Source organism: Lepisosteus oculatus, chromosome 26, assembly GCF_040954835.1.
Source record: "Lepisosteus oculatus isolate fLepOcu1 chromosome 26, fLepOcu1.hap2, whole genome shotgun sequence".
Taxonomy (NCBI): Eukaryota; Metazoa; Chordata; class Actinopteri; order Semionotiformes; family Lepisosteidae; genus Lepisosteus; species Lepisosteus oculatus.
The window spans coordinates 3,488,628-3,508,474 of NC_090721.1; the positions used below are offsets into that span (position 1 = coordinate 3,488,628).

At 41.2% G+C, this 19,847-nt stretch overlaps 1 protein-coding gene across 14 annotated transcripts in view; it reads left to right on the forward strand.

The window, feature by feature from the left end:
- The window catches only part of LOC102688540 (RIMS-binding protein 2), a 95,771-nt gene that overhangs the window by 41,349 nt on the left and 34,575 nt on the right, over positions 1–19,847 (forward strand). For 12 of the 14 annotated variants that reach the window (XM_069184576.1, XM_069184579.1, XM_069184581.1 and 9 more), the window contains 4 exons: positions 10,620–10,727; positions 11,365–11,493; positions 12,718–12,894; positions 17,962–18,096. In XM_069184576.1, coding sequence (XP_069040677.1) covers positions 10,620–10,727; positions 11,365–11,493; positions 12,718–12,894; positions 17,962–18,096 — 549 coding nt within the window. Of the gene's footprint in view, positions 1–3,615; positions 3,729–10,619; positions 10,728–11,364; positions 11,494–12,717; positions 12,895–17,961; positions 18,097–19,847 lie in introns of those variants that run through there. The other 2 variants (XM_069184585.1, XM_069184582.1) reach the window with 2 other exon arrangements.

Here is a 19,847-nt window from a genome sequence, read left to right on the forward strand (position 1 = left end):
TCCTAAAAACTAAGCTTCGGGGAAAATCCCCAAATCTGTAGCTCTGCAGAAACAATTTTCTCACCAAACCTCCCACCAAAGACTGCTCGCTGTTATTCATCAAATGCATCAAATCAAAATTAAAGTGGTTTTCATCTTGTCCCGCATTGCATTCTTATGAGATGGCGCACTGAAAAGTTACAGTAACTTTTCATGGATTCTGATATCAGTTTATACTTCACTTGTGAGGTTAAAAACAAAAATCAGATTATTAAAGTACTTCATAACTGATGACAAACTATTACACTTTTTGTTTGTAGATTCAACCATTATATTCAAGCTCCTATTCTCTGAATTATCACCTTTAGACGAGGTACAGACAGGAAAAAGAGAAGCTGCTGACCTACAGTTTATAGTGAATTATAGTTTGCTGGATCAGGATGCCAATTTTTGGTTTTGCATAATGTGTAGTTTGTGCTGTGGTCTTGTCATTTATGCATTCCTAATCTCATCCATTTATTTAATTTTTTCCCAGGGCTCCCCAAGTCTGCCAAATAAAATGGTGATCTTGAAGAGCTGTTACTTTTAGGCTAGACATGGTGTTTGTATGAGCTTCTGTATTGCCAAGCCAAAATTGAGCATTATAGGAAAACAAATGGTCAGGCTTGAACAGAATGCCTTTTGGATTTTATTTTTCGAGTTGGTCTTAAATTTTACATATCTGTGAGGCATGTACAAAAAGCCCATTAGTTTTGTTCTCTTAATCATGGTTCACTGGCCCAGTGACAGGTAATGTGGTTTGGTGTTTTTAATGGAATGCAATTATTCCAGTCTGTAGTTTGTCTATGATGGTGTTTTTCCTAATTAAAAACCGAAAAGCCCTTTCTGAGGATGACTGCCATTTCTAAGGGAAGTCTTCCTTCTCTGTTGCCAGGAGCAAACCAGCCGCGGCTTAATTAGAAAATGTTTTGAGTTGCAGCTGTCTACGTCTTAAAAAACACTGACATTAAAAGGAATGCCTGCTATTGGCATATGCAAATGAATACATTTGGTAGACAGCAGTCTTTTGAAAGCACTTCGGTAATGTCTTTTCTGTTCTGTTCCTCAATGATTGAAATATAATCATTGAAGTAGAGCTGGAATGGCTGTTTTAGAAATTAAAAAGAAAAAATTGAAAATGATAATTTGTAGTTTTTTTTCTTTAGTTGTTACTTATACCCAGTAATAGATATTCTGTAGCTCAACATTGATATTCAAAAACAGTTTTGAATTACTTGCATTTATACATCCAGTTTAAAATCGAGTTTTAATTCAAAATAAGTTAATAAATCCTTTTAAGTTTCTAACTAATTTGAGCTTTCTGACCTGCCCAATGCAATACTTGATAATACTTTAGAAGACAAAATGAATGATTGAATTGTATTTTCACAAGATCTATATGGAATAAGGCATTTGCAGATGCTAGGAATGAGCTGAATGAGCTATTCTACTTTTCTGCACACTGCTAAGTGTCGGGATATGCGGCCATGTGGTTTGTTGCCCATGTCCTGTCTGTCACTCCAGACTGTGGATGGGAGAGCACAGGGCAGCAGTCTTATTTGCTGCTGTTGGAGCTTTGCTCTGCTACCATGTCTTTGCCGTTTCAACCCTTAAATGGTCTAAAATGGTTTGTCTCATAGAATCTTCTGACAATGTTTCATTGACCTTGCCGCAACACTGACCAGTACAACAAGCAACATGCTTCGACCATCTGAGATGGGGCGAGAAAGATGTCCTCACTGAAAAGGGGAGATGTGGGGGTGCAGGGGGCAGTGTGGGTTGTGAAGCCTTCTGTAGGCTCTTATACTGCCACCCTGACAACTGCCCTGCCCTGGAAACAGCTTTATTGTGTCTGAGGGAATGTCTTTTACTTGTGAGAGCTTGTAGAAAGCAGTGGTCCAAATGGCATCATAGGAAACCTCATCTATTCTAGCTGAAAATGCAGGAAAGCTTTAAACCGGGAGCTCCCTTTGTCATTTCATCTGAAATCCGCTGGTTAACATCAGGTTCAAGGAGTGTAAAGGGGCCGAGGGTCTCTTCACAATGGCTCTGAAATAATGGCTTAATGATGTGATCAGTATCCTTAAACCACATGGCCGCTCGTAAGCAGGTCTGATTCCATTTCTGGTGCAAAGATCTGAAGCTCCTTACAGGAGTTGTAAATACAAGAGCAATGTGCGTTCTGAACTGAACACAAGACTTTCAAAGCTCCTTTCCAATGTGTGTACCAAAAACTCTCTTGCAGGAAATATATACAGTAGTTTACGCAGATTATTGACCGCACATGAAAATCTGTGCTGTGGCTTGAGCCCTGTTCTAGATAGAGACCAGTGAATAGAAAATGGCAACAACACTTGTGCCTCTGTGATTTGCAGCTGTTCACTGGCACAGCTTTCCTGCTATCAGGTGCATTCCCCAGCTAGAGGGAAGCCTGTAGGTATCAAGCCAGCACTTCCATTGAAATGCTGACTTTGGGATCTTGCACAAACAGCAGGGAATACATATTAAGTATTCAGCCTGCAGTTCTTTGACATAATCTGGTCCAAAGGGTACGTGTTAGGACTGAGAAATCCTGATCTGTATTTGCACAACGGTAAAGATGAATATTTTAGTTTTTGTTCTATTGTTCCTTGTGTTCCTGCTTGGATTTTACCTGTTATTTGGAGAGCGGGGAGATGGCAACTCGATTTCATTCACCGCAGTAGCAGCTTGGTGGTGTGAAATGTATTCTTTCCTCGTCCTGCTGAACCACAGAATGTCTGATTAGTTCAGGCCCTGTACATCATTTGGGAAATATTTGCGCTACATAACCCATAAATTATTAAGCAGAGCAGCGTGACTTTGTCGTGCACATGGAGGAGTATGAAATGTTTGTAATTGCTCAGGCTTTGGGAATCACAATGTCATTGGCTTCCCTTTCATTCAAATTTAGTTGCTTTTCTAGTCTGTCTGTGTTATCCATTCAGCCACACATTGAAGTGAAACAGACCTTTGTGAAATCATGATAAATGCTTGGCAAAATTGTGAAAGAGGCATGATCACTCAGTGCTTAAGTGTTACATCACCTCTTCAGACTTGAGCAGAGTCTTTGATCTGCCAAAATACAAAAGACATTCCATAAACTGGGAGCTCTACATTCACTGGTGCTGCATGAGTCGGTGATCGTACAGCCAGTGCCAGCAGTTTCACAATATCTGACCTGGTGCTCCCTTATAAGCCATGTCATTGAAATTGAACGTGAGCACACTGAAGTACAGATTTCAATTTCCTCCTTAAACTGTATCTGTCCTGTTAAATGACACGTTGCTCCATTCCTGTTTAGAAATAAAGCATTTTTAGATTAATAACGTTTCTAAAGAAGAGATCTTTAAATAGCAAATCTTCTGTGACAACAAAAGAATTGCAACTAAAGTGCAATTGTTCCACATTGCCAGCCTCCCGCCTGATAATCAGTGGGTTTGCTTGTTTAAGTACAGTGTAAGTGGCATCTTGACTACTTATGATCACACACACACACACTCCCCTCCCCCTTTTAAACTCAGCTAAGATATAAATAGAATTGTGCAATAAAGCTGCAGGACATTTTGTGTTCTTGAGGGAGTCATTTGCCTTTTTAAAAATCTTGCCAGTTAACTTTTTGCTTATTCGTTTGAAATTCATTTTCTTCTTGGATGTCGGAGTGTGTAAATGGCAGAAATGAGCATATTGAGGTATGGTTTGGCCATGTGCATGAAGGTTCAATTTACAAGTGCAAAGCTGAGTGTATGGCCTGCTGGGATTTCAGACACGGGTATGAAAATTATCCACGTCGGTCAATGACATTCAGCATGCTGAGCCTTTAGATAAAGCCGTCACACCTTCACCTTTGTACTGCAGAAGACTAGTGCGCAGATCTGGAGAAGGTTTGGAGTACAGCAAGCACAATGACCGTGTCCTTCTTTCCCTGTTTCTCCCTGTAGGTGAAGTAACAGCATGTGGAAAGAACGAGCAGTATTGACCTAAATTTCACTGACATTTCATGTGTCGTATTTCCAGGTACTGTCAAGCAAACGTTCTGTGCATGTTTTCATTCCTTGTTTCGTGACGAATGGCATTGCTCAAGGGCATTTCTGATGCTTGGAAAATTCACTTTTAACATACAGTAGCAGCTTGAAGGTCAATCTAAAGAAAGTTTAAATGTATCTTGAGCTTCTGCAGTGACTGGGGAGCAGGATGTAGGTTATGTAATTTTGTGTCTGCTTCAACACAACACGATTTTAGCTTGTCGATTGGCAGTTGTATCTTTACCCGCCTTCCAAAGACACGCTGGCTGGGTCAATAGGTTTCCTTGCATTATCTCCATGTGTGTGTGCTCAGCAGCCAGCCAGGTTGTAGTCTTTCTTTGCACCCTGTGCTTCTGGGATAGACTCTGGGTTACTGCAGCTCTTCAATAATGGGCATACGAAGGGCCCTCTTGTCTGCTGAAATCTCAGCCACCGCACCACTGCTTGTTTTATATATATCTTTATATTTATGTTATGGTGGTTGTTAATGCATATTGTTAATTTAATCTATGTATTGGTTCTTTGTATTTCTTACCTCTTGTTAGATGTACACTGTTGTCCTTGTCTGTTCCACCATTTTGTGTCAGGTTATAGACCCTGATTAACCCCTGGTTTAAATGGAGGATTTCCTGTCTAGCAAGAGGAGGCTGGGGTGGAGCTTAAGGAATCCATCCTGGCACTCATTGTGTAGCAGACTAGTTTTGATCTTTGTGTATAACCTTGTCTGTGTGTTGTTGTGCAGCTTGGGTAGTTGTAGGCCTGTTTTTGAAACTGCTAGTAGAATAATTCCTGGAAGACATCGCAGTTGGCTATTTTGTAACATTTTTGTTGGTATTTTTTTGGTATATAAATGGTTGACCCTGCGCTCTGACCCCAGCTTCTCTCCCTGTCTGTGTGTCTCATGGAGAGCAAGCTGGGGTATGCAAAAAGACAACTTCCTAATGCAAGAAATTGTGTATGGCCAATAAAGTGATCTTATCAAAGAATTCATTAAATGAATATAGCGAATGCCTTTGCAAAAACTCAATTTTAACAAAACCTTTTGGGTCCTCCAAATCATTTTCTAGCACTGTCAACTGGCTTCGTATTTTACTTTCAGGAGTAATCAAATTTCTTTTACTTAATCCAATATGATCTGCTGGCAAAAAGCTGAATTCAGCTTCAGCAGGCTGCATTGCCAAATAATTCTATGTTGTGCAGAGAACAGAGTAAGAAAAGCGTTTCTTACTAAACAATATTACTTAATCTGGGTATAGTTACATTTTTTTTTAAATTGTCATGATTAATATTAATACTTTGAAATTATTAATAAAATGACAACAGAACAGTACATTAACCACCCACTGGGTTTCCCTGCAGTCAATCTGAAATGCTCTAGCAGACCATTCATGCTGCAGAATGGAGAATTCAACACACCGTCACGTCTCTCTTCATGTGCATTTAGATCTAGGATACAACCATCCTGATAACCTACGAACATTAAGAGAAAGGGGACTCTGTTCATGTCAGAAACTACTTATGGTTGTATACTGCTAAACAATTGATAATTGAAAAAGAGTAAGTTTCAGTACCAAGCTCTCTGTAGCCTGAAACAGAAACCAAACTCAACAGCCATCAGATAAGGCAAGGGTTTGGAAGTGCTGTCTATATATAAAAATACTTCTTCCATGCAGAGCGATGTGCAATGTTGAGTATTGTTAATGGAAAATTGGTTTAGAAGTAACAGATTGATGGACACCTTAAGCAAGTTAAATATTAAAACACCTTTTTAACTGAAGTTTAATAGCAGATATATAAGCAGTACTGGGAAGAGTAAAGCTTCAAAATTATACATTTGTGCTATACTGCCTTAGTGCTGGATTGTTTCAGACTTTGGTTTTAGGTGTTTGTGTGAATGTTTTGCAACAACAAATTCCCTCCTATTAATAATTCAAGGAAAACTTACATCATAAATTAAAACAATTCAAAAGACAAATGGATTTAAACGTATGATACAGGACCTTAAAAAATTGAATGACACATTTTTCCCACTTGAAATTAAAACCATATTATTATTATGATTTAATATGATCTGCTGAACAGTTCATCACTGAAGTAAACATCGGAAATAAGAATTGCTTGCAAATGGCTTTAATGCAGTGCAACATTATTCACTGTGGTGAGATCAATGGTTAATTTTTTAGTCTGTATGTATCTTTATGTTCCCGAACATGAAGATGAAATGTGTTAAGGTGCATATTTGGTGGAGACGTGCGTGTGCATCAATTACCTCTTTGCTTCGACTGTAATTATAGGCTTGTTTCATTCACAGTGAGGAGTAAGGTCCCTGGCTGTGCCAATGACATTCCTAAAATGAACATAAGCTCATCTGCATGCAAAGAAAAACATCTCTCTTCTAGATCCATTGAGGGATCTTGTCTCATTATTACCTTGCAAATGAAGTAAAATAAAATGCGTCCATAAATTTGGCCTGGGAGTGTATCTGCCAACAGCTTCCTTTCAGAGGACCAGGATATTGTCCCTGACAGAAGTCTGTGCAGAAGTGTTTGAAAATGCAGAAATGTGTTTCTGAATAGGGAAACACAGGAATTTAAATAAGACCCCCCCCCCGCCCCCCCCAGGCTGTGTTTCAGATGGATTGCTTGAACCACGACTTCAAATGATTTAATACAATGGAGAAACAAAAGCACTACGTGAGCTGGGTCCAGTAAAGATTTACCAAGACGGAGAAACTGGTTTGTGCCTAGCCTGTCTCATTTGGTTATCAGGGAGCACTAAATACCAGCAATGTTACAACAAATGGAAGGAAACACTTCAAGGACACTGTAGGTTTTTTATGTTTCACCTTTCAGCTCTAGTGTGTTTGCTCTAGGAGCTTATTATGCTGTGGCCTTTCAGTGAGATTGACAGAGTTGGCGTTCTGGGATTCCTTTCATTTCATTTAATATCAGTGTCAGTTTGAAGAGAACTCCAAAGGGGTCTGACACTTCACCCCTTGGTCTCTGGCTGCCTTCAATACAGTCTCCCTAAGCAGAAAGAACGGCGTTCTTATGGATGGATCTGCACCCAGCTGTTGCTGTTACTGTGCTTCAGTACTTTTTACAGTGTCAGGGATTGATAGTCCCCCTGAAAATTAAATTTTTAAAGCCATCAGGACTCTGGCACAGCAGAGAGAAGGTCAAGTTATTGGCTGCTTGAAGAGGTTTCAGACAGGAATAAGGCAATGTGTTCACATTCATTCACACCAAAAAAAAAGAATTGCTTGTCAGAAGAGTTCCTGCTTGTACTCTTAGGCAAGATCTCGGGGATCTGTGAAAACCGAACATGCTGGGTTCAAGGCCTTTGAAAAATGCTGTGTAAATGAAGAGTGCCCCAACCATGGTAGGCAATGTTTAATCTTACCGTGTCTACACAGATCTTGTGTATCTGCTCTTGAATTTGATTCCTTTATTCCCACTGTCTAATAGTTTCATGCACATTTTTCCCTCTGAAGTTGTGCTACATCTGCATTCCCAGTCTGTCAGATCCTCGTCGGCTGGTTTCTATAGCAGTGACGGGTATCTCATTAGTGTGATCATAAGCTCTTCATAGTCAGAGTTCAGCCTTAGAGTTCACAAGAGAAATCCTCTTGGGTAGAGCAGTCGAGCAACATATTAGCAAAGTCTCGAATGGAAACAATGTAAAGTAAATAGGAGTAATCTTACCACTTCACTGAAAATGTGGATGGTTGTGCTTTAAGCATGAGTCTTGTATGTGAGTACATGAAGCAACCAGTTAGGTGAGTAATGGCAAATAGCATCATTCTTTACAGAAAATGGGGCTTTCAGGGGACCAATATTGAAGGAAAAGTAATAAAAGAGCTTAATGGTATCAAGTGGCCTTTGGTGACCTCTTTTAGCTGTTGTGAAAAAAAATACTTCCTGCCATTGAAGCCTATAAAGGGAACAAATATGAAAAAACGAGTGCTGTGTCCCTGTGGTTTGCTTTTTATTGTCAGCAGCATTGATATGAATTAACTTTTTGTAAAGTCAGCCTAAAAGGCCCCCAGTGAAGTGTGGTGCTGATTCAAGGGACAACACCGGGATTAAAAGACTCTACTGGATATTTTCACCGTATGGTATAAGGATAAGTAAGCATTGAACTGAAATCCAAATGTTTTTTATTTTGATTTCCAAGATGGGAACAAGTGGTTAGATTCCCACTTCCACTGGAATGAGCTCTCCTTGCCTGCTGCGACTGCTTCCATTCTGTAAAATCAAGACTCACAGCAATGAGGTGCTTCTATGAAGTAATTTCATTCTAGTAACCATGTTCCATTCTTCATTTTACTGACCCTGGGGGTAGAGCAGAATCACAGATAATCCAAGTAGCTTTTCTCAGTCTATGATGAATGAAACCGATTTTTTCTGGAGGTAGGTTGTGATCCTGCTGACCTACAGAGCGGTCAGGCATTGTTTCGTGATTCTCAGGCTAAAACAAAAGATAGCATTTAGTTCAAAGCTGAATATGCCATGTGTCTTGCAGGTTGCTCATGAAGGATTTATTCTGAACTGAAATGGTTTTGTCATTGTAAGTCAGGTGTATGGTCAGGTTTCAGGAAGGAATTATTTTAAAAAAACGAAAGGACTTGGATTTAATTATTAAACTGCAGGAATACCTGCTCACCTTGATGGCTGCAGAGCTCTATATCACAATGGTACCCGTGTCGCATGCCTTTACTTAAATAGTAATTTAAACTTTCTACTTGTGTGCTGTGTAGTCTTGTCAATTATGAAGTGCCTTTGTGAGCGTAATTGTGTCTTGAATTTTTCCATTTAGATCTGCAATCGTTAATATTAGTTTCAGCTACGAATGTGAAAGGTTGCACAGTTTTGGTTCATTACAGATAAAAAAAACTGTACTTGTATTCACTGATGCAACATTTGATTTTGGTTTTCCTATAAATTATAAATTCTGTATGTCTGGTTTATTAGGCATCTCAGTCTCCCTTTTGAACACTCAACAAAACGGTTACTGGTCTGCAAAAACGTTTATGCTTTAATCCTCCCTTGGGAGAGGAGAGCTCTAATGTGCGTTTGCATTGGCTACATTGATGAATACTAAATTATAGCCTGATTAATGGTTCAGTGCTTTGATTACATAGCAGTGGCCCAGAGCTGATGGGGCTATTCCGTTTCCAATATTTTGACCTTTTTTTTTATTGTTTGACAAGCATTAGAACAAGATCATTGAATATACCCCCCCCACCACCATTAGAAACGGGCAGTCTTGAATTCGCAAATCTTAACGCCCGTCATTTCCTCAAGGAAGATTTCCTTGTCGTATACGTACTGGTCATTCCTTCAGGGTGAGATGGTGTTATGCTTTTTAATGAGATGAATTGACAAGGATGCCTACATTAGCAGGCTTGGTGTAATTTGTGTCTGATGTAACAGTCCTGTTACACTCAGTACCTTCCTACTGTGTCCATGTCTGGTTCTTAGTTCAAGTTGACTCAGGACCCTGTACCACAGGCCTCCAGGTGCATGATAAATGGTAACAATCGCTGTGTGCCTGGTCCCAAACTCAGAGGATTTCAAGGGTTTGAAAACCAGGGGGAGTGGTGTCTCTGTGACAATCCCTATTGCACTGAGTGTTGGTGTCTTTCCTGGAGCACTGCCAGAGCCAGATCATACAGTATATGGAACCAGGCCTCTAATGGGTAACAGATAGCTTCTGCAAATTAATATGCATTTCGTCAAGTGGTGTGCAAAGGGAGAGTCTTGCATTTCTCTCAACAGGAACTTTGCCCTATTTTTTTTTAAATAAGTGACAAATCCAACCCCCTGCTTCCACAGAATGGCAAGCTGTGGGGCTGGCAGCATTAACCTCCTGTTGAGCACCAGGACTTCAAACAGCTGAAGTACAAGGAATCAAAAGAGCTGGCTGATTGGACGTCCAGCAGGCTTGATTGTTAGATCAGAACTAACAAGCTTGTTTTCCAAACCAAGGGATTGTTAGAAGGGGGGAAATACACTGATGTGAGAAATAGATTATTTTGTCTACTGTCAGGGCGACCACAGGGGCTTTTATTGAAAAAGAAAATAAAAAAAGTTTTTTTTTAAAAAGAGCCAAGAACAGAGAGTGACTGAAGTCTGATTCTTGACTTTTTTCGACAGACGTCTTCACTAGCTGTGGTGCATTACAGCTACACATGAAACTGGCTTTTGCAAACCAAGGGGGTTGATTAAAGCTGAACATGAAGGCTTTAGCATTGCTAAATGAAGACTGAGGATCTGAATATAGTGGTGTGAGGCCTCTTTCTTTCAATATATCGGAAAACTTGAACTTGATGGATTCATCAAAAGCATTGCTGTGTTCTTCTGGTACAGCTCCCATGCGTCATGTCCTGCAGATTATCAGCAGAAGCAAATGGGCACATCAAGTGCAGCATGAAGGTCACCTGTCTTAATTTCTAGATTGTCCTCATAGTGCTTCACTAATTGACAGTTTGTACCTGTGTAGCTTGCTCATTTCAGTAACTAACAGCGTGTTGCACCGGCGTTTTGTGTATTTCAGAATGGGACAGATTATGGGTATCTCGTACGTCAGAACTCGGAGTTGCTCCGCGCGCTGGATGAGCTGGAGAAAACCTGTGCAAAACTACGGGAAGAAAACAGCCTATTGGTGAGTCTGTGAGGCGGCACAATTAAAACAAATGAAAGCTCGTGGGGTGCAAATCAATAACAAACCCTTTTAACACTTTTTCCCCAAAAAAACTTGCAAAAACGAGAGAACAAACAACAAAGTGCAACAGACATTGGGGGAGGTCAACTTAATGGAGAGACGGGAAATAAAATGAATTGCAATTATGTATCACTTACTTTATCCACAACTCTAGTGCAGCATTCATCTAGGTTGCACAAGACACCCATTCTGCACAGCCCCTACTACATAGTAGATCAGGTACAGAGGTGAGAAATGAGATCACCTCTATAGTAATGTACTTAAGGCAGAGCTTTGGGTGGGCCAGGTTGTGCAAGCCCAGTGGACTTTAGCCCAGACATCAGAATATCAGAACCAAGGGCCAGGAGAGCAGAATCAGGGACATTAAAATAAGAACTTCCTTGGTATTTTCTTTCAGTGGTGATGACACTGCATGGGTAAAAGTAATATCAGCTCTCCATCTTTTGCTAGCGGTTCAGACTGCTTCTGGCCCCTTTCTGGTTAGTTAGAAGAAAAGTAGCAAGCAAGCGCACATTGCCCCGAGGGAAGGGCCGGGGCAGCTCCTCGTCATCGGCGCTAACTGCCATTCCTCCTTCAGCGCAAAAGCAGCTCCCCGGAAACGGAAGAGAAGGTGAAGCGTCTGAAGAGGAAGAACGCGGAGCTGGCCGTCATCGCCAAGCGGCTGGAGGAGAGGGCTCGCAAGCTGCAGGAGGCCAACCTCAAAGTGGTACGCAAGCCCTGCATAGTTTCTACACAATGTTGACGTATCTTCAAGTATTAAATCCCTATTCACTTATACGTTCTGACCTATTCAAGTGAGTTAATACATTTTTTTACTTGCCCTCCCATCCACAGTGTACCCTGGCTCCTGCCTGTTGCTTGCTGGGATAGGCTCCAGCTCACCTGCAACCGGATAGTGGTTAGAAAATGGATGAATGAAATTATAGGGCCAACCTTAACTTGCAGAGGCGTTTAATCAGGTAACCCAATGAAAGCGCCTACATTCTAATTTTAACAGACCCCCATTCGTAGTTCCATCTGTTTGATTTTTACTTCCTCAAGCCTCTAATGGGCCAATTGAACAGCAGTAAAAATCAATGACTGGATTGGTCCTGTTCGACAGTCGGCCTGTGACAACTCCCATTGCAATGTGAAAGGCCTCAGTCCAGGCAAAAACTCTGTCAAGGTTAATGTTCTGCTGCGCGTGGGGACCAGAGGGTGCTTGCCGAGCTGGAGCAGCCTAGGCAGACGGCAGCAGCTGCCTGCAAACACAGTGGATCAGCTGAGGCCTATAAATACACCGCTCCTTTCACGACGAGAGAAGAGTGTGCCAGTGACACCACGCGGGGCATTAACCCCATCAGCCTCCCAGACACACGTTTGTGTGAAAGCTCTATTCATCAAGACAGTTGTCAGAAATAAAAATATTTCCAGAGTGACTGGCTGTTTTTTTTTTTCCCCAGTGTCTTAATTCATGTTTGCTGATGTGCTTTGTAGCCATGTGGGACTGTTGACAGGAAGAAGCTATGAATAGCGAGAATTTCTAATTTTAATTTACCAGTTGTTCTTGGACTCTAAAGCAAAAGATGGAAATAATGATGTACTGTAGGTTGACCCAAATAAGTCACTGTCAGATCTTAGTAAGTAGAGCTTACTAACTGTGCATGTTGCAGCTCGCAGATTTACTATTATAATTTCTAATGATAAAAAAACAATTTTCTAATCAACATTTACTGTGCATCTTGAGAGAGTGAAAGAGGGTGAGTATTTCAGTGCGTTTGTGTTGTAATTGTGGTGTAAAATTCGGGGTTCCTAAATCCATGCCGGACATTACTTCACAAAATACGTTTTCACCTTTGAATCTGAAACCCCAGTCCAGTGTCTCTGGCTGAAATGTCTTTCTACGGCAGAGCCTGCACTGCTAACCCACAAGCTCTGCTCCTGGCTGCAGGTGAACGCCCCGGCGCTGGTGAGGGGGGGAGGAGTGGAGCAGTACAAGAGGGCTTTTGCCCGGCAGCGTGCCCGGGACCTGGCGCAGCACGCAGACACCCTCCTCTCCAAGGACAAGGAGATCGCGGCGCTGCAGCAGGAGTGCAGGGCGCTGCAGGCTCGGCTCGGCCAGGGGAAGGTACAGTCGCTGCCTCCTCCTGTCCGCCTGTTCCTCCGCTCGTGTTGCTGCTGGGGGTGGACTTGTCCTGTCCTCCGACGCGGGCTGCAGCTCGGATAGGGAAAGGTTTCCGCCGAGTTTAGGTCTGGGGGGAGTCTTAGGCCTTAGCTGGAAAAAGGTGGCTCCAGTACAGTGAGTGAACATTGCCGGGGTTTGTTTTTTTTTCAGATTTATCCACCCTTTCATTTTCAATAATTGCAGTGAGCTGGAGGCTAACCTGGCAGATAATGGGCACAGAGCAGAAGCACCCTGGAAACGGGCACTGGTCCAATCCTGGGAGCTAGTGTATGCACATCAATTAACTGAGACAGCGTGTTTCTGGAAGCTGGGAGGAAACCGAAGCATCTGGTGAAAAGCCATGTGGATATACAGACTCCTCATAGACGGTGCCCTAGGGCAGAATCAAACCCAAGAGCCCACGCCATGGGCTCCAGTCGAACATGTAGAGCAGTGCGGCAGCAGTGATGAATAATCTAAATTAGTGACCAGTTTAAACCAGCTGAGCTGCGATTCTGTGTCAGAGAGAAAATGGCTGTCCTTCTTGATGGAACTCGGGTTGTCAGTAGCAAAACATAAACCTGGGCTGGAACATGGCAAAGGCCAAGAGATGTTAGAGGTTACGTTCGGCAGCCTGACCATGCATATAGTTCGTATAGTTTATGATAGTTGTTTCAGTTGATCTCAAAGTACATTACTCACTGATTCAGACCGTGGCTACTTTGATGGGTTGGGTATGTGTCCATGTGAGAACAAGGTGCAAAACAAAAGTACTGCATGTTCCTGGTGATGCCCCCAGTTACTAACTAGCCTAGCTTGCCCCCTGGTGTTCGCCTCTGACACTGCAGCATTAAATTAATAACCGCTCATACTGTATGATGCCAAGAAAAGGAAAACGAGGCTTTGTCTTCCATTAGCATTTGTTTCCTTAATGCTTAGCTGGGATTTTGTTTGATCTTCAGTGTTGGTATTAAAAGAACAGAAAATTGTTCCCAGAGGATATAATGACCAAGATGTTTCCAAACATTTTTGGAAACCAGATATTTCCCCTGTCAGTGTTCAGAATGTTCAAAGCCTGATTTTTGCTTTCAGCCTGCCGCATCGCACCACAGTGTGACCCAAAAAAACCTGACTATCTCCAAACGAAATTCTTAACTCTTGCATAAAAAATGCACTTGTTCCTTTTACGCTGAATTGCATTGATATCCTTAGCCCTCGTGTGGCTTTGAGAAAATGGATTTATGCCAGAATCCTTTGTTACATGATTGCAAGTAAAATCTTCCAGTAAATGTAAGACTAATCCAGTGATGGTTGAGTTAGCATCACATTTACAATTCTTGTCCCTTTTTCAAGAGCCTGTTGCTACTGTAGATGGAGAGTCTACTGTCTCTGAGCTCCGGGGCGTGCAGTTGATGTTTGGCTTGCTGCTTGCAATTATCAATCACGTTTTTGAGGGAGCTGGGTTATAGGGGATTTTGGACTCCAGGGGGTTTCATTCCCAGTACAAGCAAAACGTCTGTGCCTGCACGAGGTGAACTCAATGTCCTGAAGACCTCTCACCTGCAGCGTTTCTGGTGTTCTGGAAACTGCATCACTTGCCAATTCCCCTGAAGTGTTGTTTTCAAGAACTTTTAGAAACTTCTTATTTAGTGTGGTTTGAGTTTCTTTATAGATTAAAGATTTTCAAAGGGCTACTTTTCTATTTGATCATTTTCTGCAAATGTCCATTAATTTTATTTCTAGATAAATAAGCAGACTTTGCAAAAGTAAGGCATTTTTAACAAATAATTTCACTTTCAGCAATTCTATAATATATTCATTATAGAATTACAAAAGTACTCATTGAAGATGTTACTCATTTGTATTCCATTTTATTGCTTAATTAGTCATCGGTAATACACCTTTAATATCTACAGAATAAATATTATACAGTTAGGTGCCTTACTTACAATGATGAATTGTGCGCATTTGATATTTAAAAACTGAATCTACTGTTATAGGAAAGTGTCTTCTGCTGACTACAGAGATGTCTGCAGTTTCCATTCCAGAGTGATATTAAAAACTGTAAGGTTATACATACTCTGTCTCCACTAGGTGGCACAGAAGTGTGATTCTGTCAATAGTGTTCTAGTGTTTTCTGTGTTTGTGGCTTGTTTTTTTTACATTATAATACAGCTCTGATCCTCTAGGGGTCTGTAGAGGTTCTTACATATCTAAACAGTGGTCCATTAAAATGTCTGAGGAAATTGAAGAAAATTCTAACAAAGGTCATGGGTTCCTCAGTTAGTTGTACTAATCCACCTGTCCATCACCAGAAGGTCACTTATTCCCAATAGCCTACCACAGAAGCACAGGGCACTAGGCAGCCTGGGTGAGACAGCAGTCCGTCCACACACACACACACACAAGGTGTTCAGAAACTGGAGCTCCTGTTGGGAAAACCACATGAACGGAAAAACACCACCCTGCCTCCACACAGGAGGTGTCCCTATCTGCCATCAAGCCAAAAGCCAAGAACTGGGAGGCAGCAGGTTTAACTGCTATGTCCTCTTGCGGTCCATTACACTGTACATGCGGTGCAATAATCTTCTTACCTGCTAATTTAGAACCATGAGTTTTAGAAACAACTTATAGTCCAGAACACACATTTCAAAATATCAATTAAAGCCAGCTTTTTCTAACATTGTCGTTGTCCTACTCATTTACAGGTATGTACATAGGACTTTTGTGTTTACCACTTTGGAACCATGTATTCCAGGCATGTATTCTTTTTTCCCCAGATTCAGATTCCAGATTAGTAAGAGTTTGGGAAATTTCGGTGTAATGCCAAGAAAGCAGATGACTTTTTCCACATTTGTCCAATACATTTGCACTAATAGGGCACGTTCAAGGAGAGAATGTTCCCATCTTCAGAGACAGAAAATAGACCATGCTAAAGCCTGATGGGTTTAATTTTCTCTCCAGTGGATGAAGTCCCCAAGACCCTTAACTGAGAAGCCCACTAATATGACAGTGGGAGCAAAGCTCACATACTTAAAGCCTGAACGAGAGGTTTCTAACAATGCAAACAATAGGGGTGACAGTGGACATTCCTGACAAGTACTAAGTGGAAACTGAGACAAATGTAATAGTGTTTAGTCTGGACTTCGTTTTGAGATGCTGTTGTATAAAATGTAAATCATATGAATCAAAGAATGACCAAAACCACACTGTTTGAGAACAATCCAAATACAGTTCTTTTTGAAACAGTCTGTATCTAAAGGGAATATTGCCAAAGAAAGGCTTTTGGTGAAGCACATGGTAATGCACTAAGGTTCCTGTGTGTTATCACACACAGGAGCAAACTCAGCTGATTGTGATATACTGTATTAGGTGGCTGCTGTGCATTTCTACCCTATTTGAAAGACCTTTTCTGCAAAGATGGTCATTGTTGATGTTAACCTGTCATAAGAAGGAATGTTAAAGCTGAGAAAGAGCCCATGGCATCCGACACCACAGTATATACAGTAATTGAGATCTGTATTTCAGATGGGTTTTCAACCCAAAGGAAGTGTGTACTTCCGATCATGAAATCTGGCACCAGATTTGGTCCCAGGATTTGTTGCCTACTGTAAAGCAGAATTGGTAAGATGTAATGCACAAGAAATTGTAAGGAAGACTAAAAGAGTTTTTGTCAACTCTGTAGATGCTGATCTATTGGAAAATAGTTAACTGCCAAGTTCAAGTTAACTGCCAGCTGTAATGTACAGGAACAAGTATGTTATTCATGAGTGACTTGACTGCCTTACAGACCTTAATATCTACATTGTGATCAGATTTAAGGAAATCTAATAATTAAAACACATTTTAATTAAGTTTTCTTTCAGGTACCATGATTGTAACTGCCTGTTCTGCTCAGGTTTCAGTGCCAGAAATTTAAAATCCATTAATATGGTTACTGTAATAATAAATATCTTCCTTTGATGAATAATATATGTATTCCTGCTGAGGTTCAGTTGTCAAAGAGATACAGTATATCTTGATTTGCAAATAGTTTGACAATAACAATCAATTAATAAACTAGCATATCAAAATAACTGACCTGATTTTTTAAATAAATATTTGCAATGCTTTTATACTATAGATATTCAGGGGGATATTAAGGTTTAATATCAATAGCTGTCTACTGCATTTGTTATCTACAGATAAGTGGAGGATTCTGTCAGCAAGTGGGCTGCAAAGGAACAAGTAGTGGTTAATTCTATGCTCTAAAAATGAAGAAAAAACACTATTTGACTGTTGGCTTTAGGCTACACCTGGTGAAGTCTCAACAGCAGAAACTGTTTTCTTGTCTTTATGTCTACTTTTAGAATTAATAGAATTAGCCTCTTCCTGTTCCTTTAGCCCCAAATTATATACAATGTGGTAATGGGGAGATTAATTGCAGTGATTAAAGCAAGACAATGGGAAAATTGTTTGATTATTTTCATTCTGTTTTTCTATGCTGGATTATATCGACATCTTAAAGCTGGCAGGCGGAATAACAGTTGGGGAGAAAAACAGGTTGTGAAAAATGCACAGGCCCCTGTCAAAGATTGATGCCTATTATGGATTTCTGATCTTGTGAGTGCCACAGGCCTTTATTATAATGGCTCATCTTTGTCAAACCTGCTGGTTTGTTTTTAATGTGCACCACATTGTGATCGTAGACAACTAATTGCACGAGTGCATTAATTTTTAACCATGAGCGGAAGGCACTTTTAATGACGCAACAGAGCTGGAAGGGAGGCTTCAATAAACCCTGATGTCAATGAGCAATAGCTTTCAGATGCAGATCATCAGGAGCAGGAGAGCAAAAAATACACGAAGGGAGACAAACGCCGGGGATGGTAGGTGTCTTCACTGCTCCAAAATGTAAAACGGGACTGTGAGACAACCTCTCCTCAGTGCTGGGATGGTTTTGTGCGTGGGCAGCTTCACAGTCTTGGAGTGCTGGTACTGTACGTCAGAACACGCATACAGAAAATACAGTATTTTTCTCGCATTCTGCAGGGGTCTCCTGGCCTGCTGGCAACCAGCGAGTTTGAGACACTGCTGCGCGAGTCCCAAAAAGAAGTGCTGCGATTACAGAGACAGCTCTCCGTGTCATCGGCGAAAGAGCCTGCTTCTGGGACTGGCCAGGAGAAGGTAATTAATAGGCACTGAGCTTTTACACCCGGATTCAGAGTCCAGCCTCACTTTTCTAAGAGAAAGACTTAGTAATGCTGTATTTCTAAGTTTTTATGGAAGTGGGTTTTAGGGCTCAACTAGTAACACTGAAACATTAGACTGAGCAAAATGTCAAAGCCCTGTTTTGTAGTCTTTTGTAGAGCTTTAAGCAAAACGCATTTGATCAGTATATGAATTGTCTTGTCAGCTGGTTTGCAGCACATCTGCAGTGTACAGGAGAGAACCGTAGAAGCTGGGTTTTCCGAACATACACTGTATTGGAAATGGGCCGTGTTTTATGTGTTGACAGGTGTTCTGCAAAATGCCATAGGGTTGTGCAAGTCACTGGAATCATGGAATCATCTTGCATGGGCATCAACAGTCTATATCGGAGTGTGACTTTGTGATCAGTTGTTAAAATCAGCTTTCTCATTTTCAGAATGTTTTTACAAAGTTTGGTTGGTCACACATGCATATATGTATATGCATCTGTGAGCACTTAAATGCATCGATATTCATATTATACAAACCATCTGTTGAAGAAATTGTATTAATAAAATACCGTAATATCCTAAATCCTTATGAATATGAAGAGCATATACAGAATGGATTCATCCCTCTATAGGTTTACACTCTGTACAGTGTCTACCTTCTGATTTTTGTCTACACTCATGCTGCAATAGCCTGGTTTACCTGAACCAATTACTTCTTATGCACCTCAGCAGGAAGCTCAGTGAACAGATTTCAAGGAAGCTCGTCTGTGCTGGAGGAGCACAGCACTCCAGCGTGTGGAGTGACAAGCGTGAAAATGAGCACTGCAGGACTCGACAGTACCTGTCTCAGAGAGGAGAAGGCCCACACACAGCAGCAACAGGCAGTCCAGAGCTCACTCTTTACATTCCTTTCTTTTGCGATCCCTCCATTTCAAACACCAGCCTCCCCCCCCCCACCAACCCCAACACCACAACCCCTCCGCCAAAAAATATTCGTGAGAAGATGTGATCCAAATTGCGAGCAATGATGATACCTGATAAGTCGTAATATGGATTTAGGATCATACCAGAGTGTTTTTTTCTTCAAGGAAGAAAGCTGTCTTTTTTTTTTTGTTGGTATTCATCTAATTTTTGTGGAAGTCTTCAGCGAAAAAATGTGTGGCACCCGTAACAAAAAGTGGCATTTGTTGTATTGCTTAGTGTTTCGTGTTCATCTCTAATTTTCTAAACCAAAACATGCAGTAAAGGGACGAGTTGTGTGCATGTTAATCCCCTCTGACAGGAGAATGGTATAGCCCAGTAAATCCTCTCTCTGTTGCCGTGGCAGCGAGGAGGAGGTTTTGGCTGGTAGGTAAGACATCAGCAGCACCTAAGACTTTTCTAGCTCTCCTAGAAGGGATAATTGGAGGCAGAGGGGGAAAACCTTCAAATTAAAAGAGATCACAGGAAAAAGGGGTAGGTGTTTATTTTCATGTGGGCTTCTGTGTTTGTGTGGTGGAGTTGCTGTTGTCGTCACTGTCGGATCCCTTTAAGAGAAGTGTATTCTGCGTGTGCAAATCTTCTTAGTGAGAAATTAAAGCCTGTAAAGGCTAGTTAAAATGGAACATTCAGGAATCCGAATGCACTGTAAAGTTATGACATGCAAAATCCTGGTGGAAAGATCGTCTATAACTGTGCCCATGGTGCCATTTCAGCCTGCATGCTTTTTATATGAGCTTACTTCCTGTTCATTAGCAC